Source organism: Salarias fasciatus, chromosome 16 (genome assembly GCF_902148845.1).
Source record: "Salarias fasciatus chromosome 16, fSalaFa1.1, whole genome shotgun sequence".
Classification (NCBI taxonomy): Eukaryota; Metazoa; Chordata; class Actinopteri; order Blenniiformes; family Blenniidae; genus Salarias; species Salarias fasciatus.
Window position 1 is genome coordinate 10,747,902 of NC_043760.1, and position 19,246 is coordinate 10,767,147.

General features: G+C 42.4%; 1 protein-coding gene across 1 annotated transcript; it reads right to left on the bottom strand.

The window, feature by feature from the left end:
* Positions 1 to 764: 764 nt before the first annotated feature.
* wdr75 (WD repeat domain 75) lies at positions 765 to 17,691 on the bottom strand. The gene is made up of 21 exons (XM_030112718.1): positions 17,588 to 17,691; positions 15,095 to 15,224; positions 14,451 to 14,516; positions 13,498 to 13,597; positions 13,185 to 13,309; positions 12,266 to 12,336; positions 11,506 to 11,622; positions 11,194 to 11,282; positions 10,515 to 10,673; positions 10,324 to 10,383; positions 9,792 to 9,907; positions 9,523 to 9,698; positions 9,184 to 9,347; positions 8,283 to 8,463; positions 4,986 to 5,080; positions 4,806 to 4,901; positions 4,538 to 4,707; positions 4,143 to 4,202; positions 3,321 to 3,467; positions 3,145 to 3,236; positions 765 to 2,097 (listed from the first exon to the last, which is right to left on the bottom strand). The coding sequence occupies exons 1-21, from the start codon at positions 17,671 to 17,673 to the stop codon at positions 1,878 to 1,880; spliced, it is 2,520 nt and encodes an 839-aa protein (XP_029968578.1). The 5' UTR covers positions 17,674 to 17,691; the 3' UTR covers positions 765 to 1,877.
* Positions 17,692 to 19,246: the final 1,555 nt, after the last annotated feature.

Consider the following 19,246-nt stretch of genomic DNA (forward strand, 5'->3'; position numbering starts at 1 on the left):
TATATATATATACATATACATATACATATACACATATATATATATATATATATATATACATATACATATATATACATATACATATATATATATAGTATATATATATACATATATATATATATATATATACACTCACACACACACTCACACACTCACACACACACACACACACACACACACACACAAACACACAGTCATTCCAAGATACTTTAAAAGAGAAAAACAAATGCCAAGATGGATAGATTGTGGGCAGTGAATCAAACCCTGGTTCTGGTCAGGGGTGAAGGGGTGATGGAGGCTGGAGGCTCACACCACAAACTTATACACCCATTGTCAGAGATCCTGCAGTAAAGGAGAGAGAGACAGACTCTACGTCTGCTCTGCTATCTGACAAAGACTTGACAAAAAAAGACCTCAGGAAGATGCTAAAAATAAAAACACATTTCCAAAGGAACGGACCCTTTTAGAGCCGCGCTGTGGAGTTAACATTCTGAGGAGTCCGTGAGGAAAACCCACTGACGTGAAGAACTGGGTGCTAAATTTAAATTAATGTTAAATTTGCAAGTTAAAATTAATTCAAATTTAGCACAGCTCTTCAAAAGCTCCCAAAAGCAGCTTGTTCCAGGATTCTGAAGATCTACTGCGCTCTGATCGTTCCCTGAATGGATTCTTCAGCGAGGGTGATTCAGTTTCTCTAAATAGAAAACAAGCAGTCGTGACATATTTGCATCATGTACAAATGATTCATATATTTTAGACACAATGAAGACACATTACAATGTTTAGAAATGCCTTTGAAGTGAAGCAATGCAAAATACATCAGTTCCACATTATGACAGAAATCCTCCATGTCTGTCGGATATCTTCATCATGTGATGTGAAACGTTTATGTTGGAGTATCACACTTTCTTCACTGGCAAAAACCTGGCCACACTATAAACAAGACAACTGAAAAGCAGGATGAGATATATTTAGAAGGATGATTGCAGAAACATTTCCCTCGATCTAGTTACACATCTGACCTTCAGTGTTTTTACTGCAGGGGTAAAAGATTTATTCCACCTGCACAGTGATGAAATCTCATTAAACACAGAGCTGTCAGCAACATGGAGATCATCCCACAAAACCTTCACCTCACACAACTTTTCACTACTGATAGCTCTTTTCTTCCTTTGACCCTGAAGTGAGAGAGAAAACTCCACCACTTCTCCTGACGCTGTTATGAAAGAGTCACAGAACAAGAGATATGTCTATATTTTTACAAAAAAACTATTACTGCCAAACATGAATACAATCTCAACATGAAACCTTTTGGTGAAATGTTCGAAAACCTATTTAAGATCCAAAAATAAATGTTTTCTTTGAACTTTTTGTTCATTTTCTTCATGGTTTGGCAGGCTGGATTGGAGCTTCTTGGGGGCCACTTTTGGCCCACAGGCCTCATGGTTGACATCATGTGAAATACCTGGATTTGGATCAGTGCATTGTGAATCATTTTGCTGGATTAAATGGTACTACGGTATTTAAGAAGCGATACCAGATATTTCTGTAATAACAAAATAAGCTTTTATTGAAAAAAAGCAAACAAAACATCTGAATCATGTGAAAGGTTGCCGTGTAAATGCGGTGATCGGCAGCAACATGAAGAGAAATCCTGCTGCGAGTGGCATGTATAAAAACATTTATTTCACTGCAGAACATTATCCAGAGTGACGCTGGCATTCAGGTGCGAGCTTGTTTCAGTTGGCAAGAGGATTTGTGACGACTCAGGCTGTACAACAAAGAGTCGACTGTTTCAGAGAGAAAACCTGCAAAGACTCGCAAACGTGTAACAGGCGAGGACCTGAGGAGTGTCTCTTTCTGTCCACTCCGGTGGTTTAGGAGTCCAGGAGGCCTGTGAGCCAGCTGTGGTCCGCCTTCCTCAGCCTCCTCAGTTCTTTCGCCTCAGCTTTGGTCAGCGCCGGGGCGGCTGGCTCCGTGGGGGGGCCGCCCGCCGCCGCCCGCTCCGGTCTCGAGGTGCCGGATTCCATTTCCCCCTCTGAATCCTCTTCCTCTTTCTCACTCTCCATTTCCTCCTCTGCGTGTTTGTCTTCCTCTCTGAGGCCACGAGGGAGAGAAAATAAAGACGCTGACATGACTCAGCAGGTCGGACATGGGAAACGAGAGAATATCAGTTTGTGTATTAATGTCAAACTGCTGCATCATGTGTCTGTCATGCTGACTTGATTATGTTGTGGAGTCACATTTTTCCCCAACAACAAAACACGTGAAAAACAAACATAAAACATCTGCAAAATTTACAGATCCAAAGACTTTTTTCAGCTCATCATGAATCCACAAATAAACCAATTCTTTCTTGTTTTGAGAGGAGCGTCAAGTTTAACGTTTTCTCTTGAAAACTGAACACAAGGAGTCTAAAAATAAAGAAAACTCAAATCATAGATGCTGAATCCTCTTAATCCAGCGGTTCTTAAATTCATGAGAAAATGTAATTCATGAGTGGATAATATTGTTGTTAATGAACACTGTTGGCTTCTTCCTTGTCACTACATTAATGTTTCTGAAATAAAGAAAACTCCATTGTTCTTATTAAGGCTTAGCTATATCTTCCAAATTATCTTTGGTGTTTCGTGTTTTTTGGGTCACTTTAATGCTTTTTGAAATGTTTCAGTTCTTGGGCGTTTCTTTACACTTTAAAGTATTGTGAGCGGAGGGTTAAAAATAGCCCGGTGGAATGTGTTGCTGCTTGAGCTCTTTATCTGTCTGTGTTATCGGGATCCATTTAAATTCCAGCTCAGCTCTCTGGTTTTCAGCTCCCCTGCCTGTCCAGATCCAGTCCGCTGCTGGTTAAAGCTCGGCTCTGTCTGCATCGGCAGCAGATGGTGGATTATCCAGACCTGTCAGCCACAGATCCGGGGTTCAGAGGTCTTCAGGGCTCCCTGCCACACACTTTCCGAATCCTGATCACATTGTTTTTTTTTTTTTTTGCCCTTCTCTATGTCGTGTGTGATACATAAAACTAAACAGAGAGGTGGAAAAAGTAGAGATACTACGGCAAAAGAAAATACTAGTTTAAGACACTTTTCAGTCTTTCTCAGAAAAACATGAACTCAGTGTTGATAAGAGGGGAGAATGTTTCCTGACCTGCTGCCTGTGACGGAGACGAGCAGGGACTGCACGAACATGGAGCAGAGGAAGGAGGTGGAGGGCAGGACGTGGGCCGGCGTGTGGAGGAGCTGCGGGGAGGGAACACATCACACTCACACACACACACCCCAACGCACGGCGTGAACGGTTCCGCTCGTGGCGGGATCACCGACCTCTTTGATGGCAGCAGAGCTCTGGGGCAGCGGCGTGCTCTCCGGGGTCAGGCCGCTCGCCGCGTCCCGCCGGTCCTGATGCTGAGGCAGGTGTTTCCCCAGCAACAGGTAGAACGGCGTCATGGCAACGCTGTCATCAATCACCAGCTGCACGGGGAAGAAGGATCAAACATTACTCCCAGGAGAACAAAGCATTACTGAGGACCATCATCATCATCCAGATTCAGTGCAGTCAATCTTATTGACATACAAAACTTTAACAACCGAAGCAGCTGTAAAATAAGCTTACTGGGATTTGAAGTGTAGTAATAACTGTGTAAGATAGATTCTAACTACAGAGCAGAGCTTCCAGATTCACTTTTACATTAAAACTTGTCCAAAACAAGATTAAAAAAGTTCACTTCTAAAGATTCAACATCAACATTATCTTGTAAAAAATTCAACTTGACATCTCCTCACACTGATCTTTCTATCTGAGGACTGTTCATTTTCCAGGAGCTTTGGATGAAAACATCTCTTTTTATTTCCAAAACTAACAAACAAGTTCCAATATTAACAGATTGGGTTTTTCTTTCCTGAACTGCAAGTGTGTTTATAACTGTATTAATAACTGAACTTGTCTGTATTATTGTGAAATTATTTACTATCATTGCTTTTAATATTCATCGTTTGTGTTTTTCTGGAGAAACCAGAAGCAGCAGCAGCAGCTGAGTGGGCTCTGATCAATAGCTTTGATTCATTCTGTTGGAAATTGAGTCTCTTGTTGTGCCAGATAACCTGATACAGCCTCGCTGAATGTCTGAGGAAAACCTGTGCATCCACCTGTTTCCTGCGGTCCGTCATTCTGTCCTCTTCTGCCTTGGTGATGAACGTCATGAGGTCCTGCAGAGGGAACAGACGGAAGGAACAATGAGGTTTGATTCATAAAAAAAATTCATGCTATAAACTCCAAAAAACGACTTCGAACTCAGTATTTAGGCCTTGTTTACGTAACGATTTTAAGAGAAAACACTATTGTTGTGTGCTGGGTGTCCATTTACAAGACAACGGTGGTCAGACCAACTGAAAACGGCTCTCAAATTGGACCTTTTAGAAAATGCTGATTCGGCCTCCATGGAAATGGGCGAAACCGTAACTTTCATAAAACACTTGGACTCCATCTCTGAGTAATCAAACAGCGGCGCCCACCAGTGGCTGTCAGTGTGTTCCTGTCGTACCGTCTGCTGTGACAGGAAGTACAGCTGCGAGCGGTTCAGCCACTGGCTGCTCTCCTCGCAGCTCTCCAGCATCTCCTCCCTCGGGGCGAACACGGCCCGCGTCACCTTCCCCGAGCACACGGCCTTATGGGAAAACAGCGGCCGAGGCTCGCTGGGCTTGAACACAAATACTAGAAGCGGGGAAAACACAGGAACGGCAAGGAGTTGAGTGGATCAGCTTGGTAGACTTCAATCAGAGCGGACAGAAGTGGAGGTTTCAGTGTCTTACAGTCGGTGCATCCGCTCTGAAAGCAGAAGGCGGCCATGTTCTCCGAGAGGGGGTCGGCCAGCAGCAGGCTGATCTCCATGGACGTGCTCCACTCCACTGTCGCACAGGAACGAAGAAAACCGCATCACACAGAGGAACTGAGAAAACGCGGACTTCCTGCACCGGCAGCAGTTTTCTTACGGGAGCAGGTGAGGAGGTTCCAGCAGCACAGCAGATTACCAGCCGTGGTTCCCAGCAGATACTTGGAGCAGCTGAGCCGGCCGAAACAAAGGTCCCTGGAGGAGAGGGGGAGGGGAGGGAAACAATCTTTATACTTGTGACTGTAAAGACTCTCAACCAGATCCTCACGCTGCACATATTTCACAGGATTATCGTTTGAGGAGTTTTCTACTTTGAGGGGCTTCAAATGAGAACACCCACCGAGAGGCGAACAGCCAGAGCTCGTCTGCTGGAGTTACTGAGCCTCAAATGCCGTTTACACGACAACTTCTCAAACGAAAACGCATCATTTATGCATTTTCCTTTTAGAAAAGTCAACATTTTGAAAATTATGTCTACAGAAACATGATAAAAAACAATGCTGTTTCCATGCTGGGCCACTAGTGGGTGCTGTTTGTTTGCTTCTGTAATGGGCAGAGGATAATACGCTGTAAATGGTGCGTAAACAGACATTCGACTGGACAGTGACTGTCAACTCTAAACCCACCGAGTCTCAGGAGAATATGGAACAAGGGTCAAATCACTCTGGAGGCAAATGTTACTCCCCTTCTACTCACACACGTGCATAAGAAGTGAAAACAGCGATGTGAATCATTATCAGCTGAAACATGTAAAACACCTGGCAGGTATTTATCTATATTGGGCAGACGTCATGACTGAACTGCTATCAGAGCCGTTATCCTAAAGAACAAGCCGGTCTTGTGACTTGCCAGTTGAAATGAAACAGTGTCACTGCCGTAAGAGGAGCAGCAACAAATGTAAACGGCATTTTTTTTTTTAGCTGAGTGAAGCTTTCAGACCAGAGAGGAAACTCTCGTCTCTTTTCTGTTGATGAAGCACATCCTGAGAGCTGAAGGAGGACGAGTAAACAAGATCGCAGTGGAGTATGGACACTTCCTGAAGACCTTCGGCTGTGTCCTCGCTGCACTACTCACACGTCCAACATGTTTACATGTTTATCAACTAGGAGGTAAAACGAGTACAGTGATCGTCCTGTACTAAACATGCCAACTTAAACATAAAAACTAATATTTAAATTCTAATAATATTTTATTTCAGTGTAAATTAATCATCCTAATCCTCTATTTTCTGTCAAGTGAATGGGATTTTACATGTACGGTGTGTGTAGTTAAGGAATTGACCCTGCTCTGCACATCTATAGGTGGTAGTTAAGTACGGGGCACCAGGCAGCTGTCAAAACAGCGAACCACTGACGTCTCCCAAACCGGCCCCCCCAATTCCGCTTTGAAGTCGCATTACTCAAAGATTCCTGTTCACGGCCCAATTTACACAGTAAGAAAAGCTCTTTCTGGAGTTTTCTGGACGAAGACAGTTTGTGCGCAACACGAGAATAACTCAGACAAGCTCGCATTCATGTAAGAAATATAAAAACACGACCAGAATTCACCGAGCTTCAGAAGTTGCAAAGGTTTCATGCAGAAATGACACGATTCCATTATAAATCCCAACAAGAAAACGTAACGGATTCCAGATTTATGCTGCAGGACAGTGAGATAATCCCAGTTTTTACATAGTTTTTGCTTTGTAAAAACAGCATGCTATAATCTTTAACAAAGGAGACACACAGACATTCATATGGACAGACGATCAGGTTGAATTCCTATTTTGGATGATTCAACTCTACAACTACTAAGTCCCAAGAGAACATCGACTGGAGGTAGGGCTGCCAAATATACCAATACCTCCATACTAAAGTTAGTATCAAGCAGGAATATTCAGTTTCCGTGGGAATATCTGATGCTTTGTCATCTGTGTAAAATAGTAAAGAAAAAAGATAATTGCCACTTCTCTTTTTCAGTCCTGTGAGTTTATTCGGTCTGGTTCCTTTATTTTAGGAAAAAATTGCAAGTCGACTGACTTTGTTTTGCAGATCGACAAAAAGTTGAGTCTGACTTTTGAAATTATTTCAAAATCGTGGTGCAGAGACTGAGCAGCAGCAGTAGTTTGGTGTCCTCGGTGACCTGGGGGGCCTCTCTGTGAGCAGAGGGGGGTGTCGGTTACGAAACTGCAGCCTGTCCATGCGGCCAATGGGCTGACTGGAAGCACTTTTTTCCAGTCTGTGGTGAGAAAACAACTCAATGCTCTTCCTGAGAAAAACTTCAGACGTCCATGACTGAGGAACTTCGATAGAAACAACTGGATCTGTGAGCATGCTCGCTGTGTGTGTTGAACCCGACACTCTGAACATGGACCAGGACAGACACCATAACGGAGCCTCAAACACGTCAAAACCCAAGACTGCAGAATTCAGTGTATGATTCACTGAAATTCACATTTTCTGGCATCTTTGTGAATCAATTCGATGAGGCTCTGGTGGGATATCTTCCATCTTTATGCTCCTATTAATTGGTACTGCATGGACGCTCCCTCTTTTTCACTCCTAACCTCTATATTTTTACAAAAGACAAAGTTAATTCTAGGACTTCTTATGCCGAGGTTTGACAACCGGTAATTTTTCCGAGGGGCCACAAGAAAAACCAGGATGTCTCTTCATTTCAGCTCGATATAAAGAAAACTGTTGGTTCAAGGTTGTGATAAGCTTCTGTTCTGCAAAGGTTTGGTCTGTTTAGGCTGGCAACAGTGATTTGAATTTCAACACAATGATCTAACTCCCTTGAGCCACGGTGACTCAGTAAAAATTAAATTCATGTTCCTTATTTTAATATGAGTGCAGAAGTTCGGTGTAGCAGCACACAGATACAAGCTTTTTATGGCGTTGACAATTAAACAGAATCCTTCAAACTGAAAGCAAAGCAGCACGAATTGTATCAACTTATTTTTTACCCATTTCATCACGTTGTTCAGATACAACCAAAATTGTAATGAGAAGATGTGTCGGTTTTGTGCCAATTCAGTGATGAGTTCTAACATGATGCTAAATAGAGAGATACAGTCAGAGCCTTTCCTTTGTCTCATTTGTTTCGTTTCCACGGAGCTTATGGATGTGTAGCAAACAGAGTAATACCACTCCTGACCTGTGGGGGCAGTGTTATACAGTAAAGCTCACGTATGACCAACAAAATAAAGAAATCAACATTTAGATTTTCCCCTTTGATTTACATTTAGTATAGTTGTTGCTTTGGTTTTCATAGCAAACCGTTCCTATGTAGTTTGAGGAGCCTGTTCAGTGAGAGGACCAACATGTGACCATGCATCAAAGCTCATTTTCATCACGTGTCCAGCACTGAAAAGTCCCGTGGCTCCACAGCCTGCAGTGCTCACAGTGTGAGCTCTCACCTGACAGTTCCAGGTGGCTGCGACAGGGTGGCCAGGAGCTCCCAGGAGGCGGGGCTCCACACCGTCACCACCTCCTGGAAGCCGACGGCCAGCAGAGAGCCGTCGGCTGAGAAGGCGCAGCAGTAGGGCACCAGTCCGTGATAGGCTCCGACAAAGTCACAGGACCAAGACGGGCCTTCCTCTGCCAGGAGGGAGGAAAAACAGACATCAAGAGGATTGGATTAGCGAGGAAAAATAGTTGATTTGGCAAATATAAAAGCATTATATGAAAAATGTTAGGTTTTCAGTCGCTCTGATCACTGCTGTCATGCAAACGCCGAACCAAGACAACTAATTTTTGGTTTTCACTTGACAATGTTGCATAAACAGGGCCTGAAAATATTTAGTACTCCACAGAAATGCCATCCTGCTTTCAGGAGCTCAATAGTTATGAACGGATTGTAGAGTAGAGCATAGTACAAGAAAGGAATTAAAACTGCCTGGTTCTTGTTTTTTTAAGTTCAAGAAAACACAGAACATACGCCCATCTGCTGGTGTTTTTGTTGGGGTAGGCAGACCTGGATTATTTCAAAGGTGTGCCCCAAAAAAAAAAAAAAAAAGGGAGTGGGTTCCCTTGATTTATTATGGCCGACTAAAGCCAAATTAAACCAAACTGTACAAATAAATGAAGGATTTCATTATGACCATACGTCTGGTGTTTCACTGCCGTGTCTCCGTTAAGTAAAAAAACTGAACCGTTTTCCACCAGCTGTGTTGAGAAAACGACTGAATGTCTGCGGGCAAAAAAAGGATTTCTAAAAACGTGTTGCTCAGTGATCTTTGGCTATGAAAATGTGAATCAAAGCAGAGTGGGCATTAAGAGTCTGCTCAGCCAGACTGAGAGCTGAGTCGGCGTCCTCACCCTCCGTGTGGGCCGGCGCCGGCGCCGCCAGCTGCCAGGCTTTGAAGTGTCCGTCCCTGCTGGTGGAGACCAGCACGGTGGTCTGGCTGTCAGCGGCCTGCTGGAAGCACAGGGCCGTGATCTGAGCCTCGTGGGGGGCCGAGATGGTCGTGTTCAGCACAAAGCTGCAGACGACGGTGGTGGGTGAGCAAGGTAAAAGAAAACAGGTATTAGTGCGGCATGTTCTCCTGCTGAAGCAAAAAGAGAGAGAGAGAGAGAGAGAGAGAGAGAGAGAGAGAGAGAGAGAGAGAGAGAGAGACAGAGACAGAGACAGAGACAGAGACACACACACGCTGGTACCTCTGAGTCCCGTTGTCAAATATCCACAGCTTCAAGTTCAACTCCAGCTCTGCATCTTTTAGCTGCCTTTCCTCAACGGTTGCCAACCAGGTGCCAGAAGCATCAAACGCAGCCTTGACCACCTCAAACTGCTGCAGGCCCGCTTCGTGGATGAACTCCTGCTGCACGATGTCCAGCTGGGGGCAGAAGAGCGCAGGATTGGTAATCCGTAAATGAGCGGGGCACAGCGGGGGGGGGGGGTCTGCAGCCGGGCGGAGTGTGATGCTCACGTTATAGAGCAGCTTGTCTCTCCAGAGGGAGTAAAACTGCAGGTGTCCAGGCTTCCCGTTCAGAACCAGAGCCTTGCTGCGGGGGTCCACCATCAGCTCGGTCCTCACACTTTCTCCTGCACCAAACAAACAGAGGCTCTACTGAACCTTGCTCAGGATTTAAAGCTCCTTTTTTTCTGCCTTGATCCATTTGGCATCAATGTAAAAAAAAATTGGAATGAGTAATGCCTTGATTAGAGTTTAGGCCATTTCTTACTGAAGGTTTGTGAACCCAAGAGAGACAGAGGTCAATTTTAAAGGGCATAGTTCTTTATTTAACAACGGAAAACACAAAATCATCACCTGTGGTGCTCAAAGCGAAATATTCTCATTAAACTGAATTTACAGGAGGGTTAAAGACCTTCCCTCACAGGCGACTTCTCCTCTGACAGACATAAAGATTATTTATTGGAGACGTGTTTATTACAAATGAGCCCACAGAGACTGTTTATGAGCACCTGACATGCTGCTGTAGCTCATAATCTGTACTCACCTTTGACCAGGCCCTGAATCACAGCCGACACTTTAACACAGCTCTGAATAATCGTGATCTCTGCAAGGAAACGAGCAAAAAACAAGTCAGGGACAAAAACAACCACTTCGTTATCACTTCTTCTCTCACAGCTGCCCTATTGGACAGACACACACAGGCTTTCAGGTAGGAAGTGACCCAAGAACCCTTACTGTTGTCACTGTGCGAGGTGAAGAACAGCGCTCCGTCGGGGGAGACCGTGATGTGTGTGATGGCGCCACCCAGGCGTGGCAGGAAGTCCCGCTGGCTCGGCTGGTTGTATCTCCACTGGACGAGCACCGACTCCACACCTCCGCTCAGCAGGTTGGTGCCTGATCACACCGCGGAGAGAAAAACAAGTGAATCATGTAGAAAGGTTTTCCTCATCACTCGTCTAGATCTGAGGAAACGACTAGAAAAGCTCTCTGTCAAACACAATAAAGAGAATAGAACACACAAATCCTCCGTTTCTAACACCACAAATTACGTACAAAGCCAGAAATAACCGGTTATGAAGAACGCGTTGATGGAAAGAGAAGGTGGATAAAACCTGAAAGGAGACTTAAGCCTTAAAAAACCCCAGAGACTGAGACGCCATGAAAGAAAAGTGTGCATCAGTCTGAGGGGACGATTTGTGGATGAGTTTGGAGTTGAAGCTCAGAGTATGAGCAAAATCATTTTTCAAAGAAATGCACGGAAGAGAAGAAAGGTTAATCGAAACGGTATCTATGTACAAATCAAAACATACATTTTATTGATTATTTTTTCCTTTTTCTTGCACATTTGTTTGAAAATGAAACGAATACGACCGTGCTGTGTTGATGTTTTGGGCGGTGCAGACTGGATGAATACCTTCTGGAGTGAAGCACAGCGAGCTGACGGCGTCGTGGTGCCAGTGCAGCGTGGTGTAGGTGTACTCCTTCTTGTGGTTAAAGTTTCTCCTGAATGAATGAACAACGCTGTTAGACAAACACCGGAGAAAATCTCACACAGGTGAGTTACTGTGCACACAGAAAGCTATCTCTTACAGGAATTTTTTAAAAACCCTGATGAGAACAACGACACATTTAACTCATGTTTGATTGTGAGTTCACTGCTGCGGCCGTCAGCGTCATGAAAGCAGGGTGAGGTTTGAAGTTAACGGGCGGCTCCGGGGTCGCTCACCACAGGCGGATCTTTCCGTCTTCGTGCCCCGTGGCGATGCAGTCATCCTTCGGGTGGCAGGAGATACACGTAAACGTGTTCTTGCCTCCTGTTTTGTTGTCTTCTTTAAGGGAAAACCTGAAAACCCCACAAAGAGACACGGTTTAGCATGAACAGACAGTTGATGGAAACATGATTCGTCAAGGTTCAATCTGTTGCACGTTGATATCAAACGGCGACAGACGTGAGAAGAAAATATGATTTTAAACAGTTGATACTGAGGAAACAACGGTCAAAATGTTAGGGAAGCACTCTTGTCTTCAGAAATGTACATGTCACTACTTTGGGAACCTGAGTGTGACCTTTAACCCCTGAAAATCCTCAGGTTGATCTAAAAATACACCAGACGGAAGTAGGTGAAACGCTGTAATACATCACTGTTCAGGTCATTTGAGCTGCAGGAGAGTTCAGAGTTGATTCTGAGCTTTTCCAAAATATTTCAACATTGTGACCTTTGACCTGGACTGTAACCAGGTAGATGCAACATGATATTTTGCAAAGTTGCCAGATACTAAAATAAACTCCCCTCAGCTTGAAGTATCATATTTCATTTCAGCAGGAACAGAGTTGTTATAAAGTAAGAGCTAAAAGACTTAAAATTCCTTTTGTCTCAAATATTACAATTTTTAACATTTAATTTTCTTGTTCTGAAATAATTGCGGGACATTCACTGGAAATCCAGGAATGGAAAACCCATTTCCATCCTAACATTCGGTCTCACCTGTAAGACTTCTGCTTCCTGAAGAAGAAGACCTCCAGGTGCAGCCCCCGGGCCGAAGCGATGAACTCCCCCTGTCAACACCGTCACTACAGTTATCATTCAGCCAGTCAAGCACGAGACGTTAAGTTTCGTTTTGAGAAACTATGACGCCAAACTAAGCTGAAAGTAACACAATCATTTATCCAGCAAATAATGAAATATTCTGTATGACTGAGATGAAAATATGAAGCAGCTATAATATCAATGTGACCTAAAACCCTTCAATTCTGTCTGGAGGACTTGCTGGTCGCCACAATAAGACAAAGCTTGTATTGATGGAACACATCAAGTCAAACATGTGCTAGACATGTTTATATGCACACTTACAGACAAATTTTAATATAATTCTACGATGTTAACACTTTTGATACATAAAATGTGTTCAAGGTGCTCAGATTAACATTTAAAACTGATGATTTTTAAAGTGGACCAATGCAAACAAAAATACAATGTGACTAAAATGTCCATCGGGCAGGACGAATAGTTTGTTGTAAATGTTTAATCTATGGACTGTCGCTTTTCTTTTTTTAAAGTGTGTGTGCTGATTTTTCTCTTGAATTTGTGTGAGTGTTTGTGTGGAGATTCAACAATATTGGAAATATTCATCACTGTGAATTGAGAATTTCTTTCGAGTGCAAAGATGTGTGAGAAGACTCAGAATGTTTAATGCATCTTGCAATGAAACCGATAACCTGATACTTATACATACATTTATATTATTACACTAAAGACAATGTGACTTTGAAGAAGCTCAAACGGGTCCTGTGAGATCACAACGTGAGGTAACCATGAGTGCAGATTGCGAACATTTGACAGGCCTCATTGCAGAGACATTATTTAAAGATCTTCGTTTTCACAGATGGACGGGAGGCGAGCGTACCTGTCTACCGAAGGCGGTGGCTGCCGGGGAGGAGCCGACGCTGTCCAGGACGGCAGAAAGCTCTCGAACCTCCGCCAGCTGATCTCCGCTCTGAGGCAGCTGGACCGCGACCAGCTGGAACAACTCTGCAGACACACACACACACACACAACCTCTGTTACACTTTCTCATACTGTGACCTCTCATCGAGTTTCTTCTCGCCTCCAGCGACTCTTGCTCCTAACATCACAAGGCTCACCTGATCTGACCTGGAAACGCTCCAGTCAACAGTTAGAAAAACTGGTCAATAAATCCGGAGAGGCCTTGAACCTACCAGATCGCTTGTCGGCGCCAGTGGGGATGACCGCAAAGATCACTCCTTCATGCTGTGCGGATGCGTAGATGGAGTAGAGCGGGTGTCCGATGACCAATGTCTACAAGAGATAACATGACCGTCAGATCGACAAAACATTGCTGTGGACAGACGATAAAGTTGGATTATTGCTGCTACGGGTGACTGTCAACTATAAAACTACAAAATCTCAATGCAAACTCCTCCTGCTGACCTTATCTCCACACCCACAGTATAAAGTCTATATATGGTATTATTGTACGGCACATCTATTCTGTACATTTATTGTATTTTCTTATTTCTCGCGGCCTGTACTTGTACAAAGTGGAATCTAAATCCTCATGAGAATATAGACTTGGAGTGCTGCCTCTCTGGAGGCTTCCATTATTGTTAATGTCCATCTAGTCAAACGTGCAGATTAACTATTTACTACAGCTGTGGAGTGCACGTAGCAAAGATTCCACTGTCTATACAGAGACTGAGCATTTTCAGTCACTCCCAGCACTGTTGTACTTTAAACAGACCCTCAAAACGCAACCAAACTTTTGTGTTTTCTATTGAAATCATTTCCATATGAATGGAACCACATGTATCCTCAATTCATGAATAACTTTGCCATTTTTATTAACCTGCTTTAAGAAGATAACTGTACAGATTAAAATACAAATTAAGAGAAAATCTCTACTGTATTATACTTTTTGATTAGAATTCAATGATGAGTTAAATCATTTAATTAATGCAAGATATTATTTCAATGTTGCCAGAACTTGTATGTTAAACTAGAATCACGTTATTTGCATTACAACATATTGAAAATAGACAAAATAATTACATTATTACACGTGTGATTGTTAGCAATCAAATACACGTTTATAAAAACGAGTTAAACAGACAGGGTGAGTATCACAGACCCAGTGACCAAATGTAGGTATTACCTTAATGAGAATGCCATCTGTGAAGTCCCACAGTCTGACAGTGCCATCTAGTGAGCACGAGTAGACCTGCAACACAGCAGGAAGGCTTCATCACACCACAAACATGACAACAAAGACAAGAAATGTTTCTGTATCAAACTTTAAATCTCTAAGTACCACAAAATGCCAATTAATAATCAGAAAAAATGCAGCGTCAACCTGTCACTGATGTAGTCAAAATGTTCATACACGACTTTCTATGCAGGTTGGTGCAATTCAAAGTGCTTCATTGAAAGACTGATAACAAGAGAAAACAAGGAAGAACGACATAAATGGAAAAGAAAAACTGATGGTGGGGAAAAAAAAGCATTTTCAAAGGTGAAAAGAGAGTGAATATTACCATAAAAAGAAAAAGAAATGGACTGAAATACTTAAGACAATTACAAATCACACATCAATCAATACAATGATGAAGAGGACAATAAATACCAAATAGTTAAGCACGTGAAATGTTGGGACAAAGAGTTAATGTGAAAAACAAAAAGTAATAAACAGATAAAATGAAAAGATGAAGTCAATGAAAATGTCTCCGTATGAATTATGGAAATGCTCAGGTTGTGGAGGTACAGATGGTCAGAGCGCCCCCTGTGGAGCGATGCTGGTACCTGCAGGTGGTTGGAGGGCCTGAGCAGCACACCAGTCACCAGGTCGGTGTGTCCTTGCAGGTCGTGGATACACTCCTCTGTGGACGTGCTGAACACCTTCACACACTGACCAGAGGCGCATAACAGAAACCTGCAGCAACACAAAAACAAGAAAACCCGCTACAAAACTCCACCTTTCATTCTGCGCAGCATATGTTTAGAATGATTGCTCCACAGGTGAGGGGCGTAGGGGCTAAAATCTGCTCACTCTTATCTCTATTGATTCTTTGAACACTTTGCAAATGTCTTCCTGAAGACCCGGGAGGTCTGCAGTTTTCATATTGTACAAGTAAATCTGAGATGTATTTAGGTCTGAGACCATTCAAAGTGATATGGAATAATGCTTTGTTTTCGAAGTTCTCAGGAGCACAGTGTGAAGGCCGCTCTGTTTTGTCTGAAGTCACTTGGAAACAGCGTCTGCTAGTCTTGTGAGATCTAGCTATATGAGATGGCGTGGCCAGAAGTCATGCCAGAGTCGGGTTGGATTCTCCCCGGAGCAACAGCCTTGCTCTCAATTAGGTGATTTGTGTGTGCTTCCTATGCAATCCTCAATAAATCCTCCTTGTGCAGTGTCAACACCTTGACTCGTCATCTTTGGCTCTGATTCACCAAAAATTCCACTACACAAAGCTTTATGGATTTTAAAATGAATCCTTTGACACACCGGCAGCCAGTGCAGAGACTGAAGCTCAGGTGTAATGTACATGAGGACATCTCTAGATAACAAATAAGTAAAATTAAATAAAGAAAAAATTAAACAGAGAAACGCTGAGATGTTATTGTCAGACAAAACAAGAAAGTAAGAACATATGAAGAAATTAATTCTTTAATGGATTCTTTCAAAGTCTTTCAACATCTTTTTCAATCACAATCATCTTTTTCAGTCACAAAAATTATTGAAAGCTAATGTTTAGTAAAACTGTGTTAAAAATACTCTAAACATGATCAAAATCACAATTTAAAGACCTTCAGAATATATTTGAAATAAGAACCAGTATATACAATCTTAAAGGAATAGACGTGTTCAAAAAACCCAGATTCAGAACCAAAATCAAAGAAAGAAACATTGTGGTAAAAGGAGTGAACTTATGGAATGCTCTGAAACAGGAAATCAAAGAGTGTAAAACAATTATGGCATTTAAGAAACATATAAAAAATTCCATACTAGAAAAATATGTAAATGAAAACTAAGTTGTTGCGGGTGAAAACATTTTTTATTTTTTGATTTTTTGATTTACTGAATATGAGTTTTTGAGTATTGTTAAATTGTATTTATTCAAATACTGTATGTAAAGGGGCAGATATAATAAGATTGTTCTTCTTTCTGCTCCTTTTCTTTCGTTTGTTGGTGTCTAGATTGATGACATTGATGTATTTTCATCTTTTTTGTTTATTGTCTTTGTGTTGTTTTAAACGAAAGAAACAAATAAACTAAACTAAACTAAACTAAACTAAACTAAACTAAAGATAGTAAAACGTTTTAATAGATTGTTGGTCACTCATCTGAGTAAAAGGTTTTTACTTAATGATTTGTCTCAAAAACACACTAATAATTATCAAAAAAAAAAGTATTTATTTTGTGGAATAAAGAAAATACTATTGCACCATTTACCCTTATTAAAACAGCAAAAAGATTTTCTCTAAAGATGCATCATTCATCATAAAATAAGAGATATAGATGTTTTAATGCTCCTTGTGTTTTTCAATTCCACAGTTAGATCAAGGCTAATCCTCCTTTAAATACCACAGACTCATTACAGTAGTTTTCCTCTTTGAATTAATCATTTCAAATCATAAAATCTTCCAGCCTTTACACACATACACAAAGTTTTAACTGAATTCTTATTTACTGCTACAGGTGCAACAAGTTTGATTTGATCCACAGTGGTTTAGAATGATCTGCAGATCCTGATTTAAACTGGGAATATCTGTATTTCCTCAGACTTGAACACAGTAAGATGTTATCCTGGATAAATATCTGAGGTTCATCTAAATCTCCATCGTGGAGCCACATCAGAGCCTTTAACAGGCTTATATCTCTCTACCACACTCAACAGCAAAGCTCAGAGTCACAGCAGATTGAGAATCACTGGAAATGCCTGCACTGCTGAGCACCGCATAATGCAATGTATCAAAGAAGTACTCCAATATTAAATACACTCACAGACTACAACTTTAGACCAAACTCACTTACAGAACTCACCTTCACGATACAGGCTCAAATCAAGCACGTTTCTTTCAAAACCCAACGTGTATTTAGCTATGCCGAGTAGGAAAAGTGGGGGAAACGTCAAAAGCTGAAGCTATTATATGTAAACAGCAGACACATCAACAGCGAGCCTGTTGCTAATGCTAACGGCTAACTCAGACTCCGACTGATAAAAAACACCGTAAACTGTCTGGAACCGCCGCCGCTCTCCACCGACCATCCCCGCGCTGAAGCCACACACTGACCTGGAGTCGCTACTGATGACAGGAACCCTGAAGTTTATTTTACTGCCTCCTCGGTGAACCACGCGGATGTCCCCGTGCTCCACCATGTTTCCACGGGACTGACCTCTCACCTCTGACCGCTGCCAGCAGGCTGCACAGCGGCGCCTACGGCCGCTACCGCCACCTGTGGCGAGGAGTGGTACTGCAGACAGTAAATACTCAACTTTCTATGACTAAAGTACATCTTTCTTAATCATTGTTATTGTCAATACCATGAGTGAGAACAAGATCAATGGTGTGATTAAAATAAAATTAATGGGCTTTTCTCCTTCAGCAAAAAGCCACCTTTGTCAAGTAATGAAGTGAATACAGTGTTGAGGCTATTATCAACATTTGCATGAGTGTTAATGTCATTCAATATGTGACTTTATCTGAGCTCAGTACTGATTTGGAGAGAAATTTTGAGAATCTAGATGAAAATTTAAAGTGTGGAGATGGAGGATGATTCACGACTATAACTTGAAATGTCTTCTGTGTTTTCTAGTGGGAGTTGATGAGATTAGGAGTGAGACTTTCAAAGGATTTGTGGTTAGTTTTAATTTTGGAACTAATAAGAAGACTAGATTTGTCATGAAATAAAACTATCTACGGAAGAGAATTAGGGGCACCGAAAAAAAGAATCTTAAATTCTGACCTTTTCTCAGAATTCTGACCTTAAGGTACCTGTGAGGGACCAATTTGGAGGGCCACTGACTCAGTGGCACTGAGGTGTAGGAACAGGTGAGCAGCCACATGAGGACAGTCGGTCCTGGACTGGGCAGAGTTTTTACGAGGTCGAGGAGTTCCTGAGGAAGAAATATCCTCAATGGAAGAACAGAAAATGAGTGAAAATGATAGCTGCTTTGTGCTTGGCATTTGCAAAAATGTAAAATGGCTACAGATGTGAAGGATAGTGACTGCCCGTAGTGCTTATTATAAATGACTGAGCTGCCTGACAATAATCCTCAAATCCATTAAAGTTTTATTCTTTTGTCACAATAAGTCAGTGATCTGTCGCTGTGCCAAATGCTGCTGTTGTTTGCTTCAGTTGCAGCAACGACTGAGTGAAAGATTAGAGCCACAGTTCTACTGGTCTACACAGGGCAGTGGTTCTTTAAACCGGGCAGTGGTTCTTTAAACCCGGTCTACGCTTTCCACAGCATCCGCTGTCACACAGCTGTGATAATGTCACAACCACAGGACCTCATAACCTCATAAGAGTAGGTTGTGTCGTGCTGCTCTCCCTGTCAGAATTCAGAATTGTCTTTATTGTCATCGCAACAACTTACCAAAGTTACAAGTGCAACGAAATTGCATGGGTTTTTAAGACGCCCAGGCAGCCAATTACGGCGCTCCGTCTTGAAAAGGAAACAGAGTTAAAGAAACTCAGACAGAAATTGGGGGGGGGGGGGGGGGGGGGGGGAGGAGTGGTGGTAAAAAAAGATACATCAATTCAGATCACGGTTCCGAAGGGAGTCGTGATTAGAAGTGAGAGACCAAAAAAAGCCAACCTGCGCACATACATAGCAAAAAAACACGAGACAAGTTGCTATCAGACTAACGGATCAGCAGTCGCAGCTATACATCAGTGCACCACGTCATCACCACTGGTCGTCAGCAGAAAGGTGTGGTGGAGACGTT

Excerpts from the sequence above, each read along its gene's own strand:
- wdr75 (XM_030112718.1), bottom strand. The coding sequence starts at position 17,673 with ATGGTGGAGCACGGGGACATCCGCGTGGTTCACCGAGGAGGCAGTAAA. Across the intron at positions 10,674-11,193 it reads GCTGTGCTTCACTCCAGAAG|GCACCAACCTGCTGAGCGGA; the intron begins GTATTCATCCAG and ends CGGTGTGATCAG. Across the intron at positions 9,699-9,791 it reads GAGACAAGCTGCTCTATAAC|CTGGACATCGTGCAGCAGGA; the intron begins GTGAGCATCACA and ends TTCTGCCCCCAG.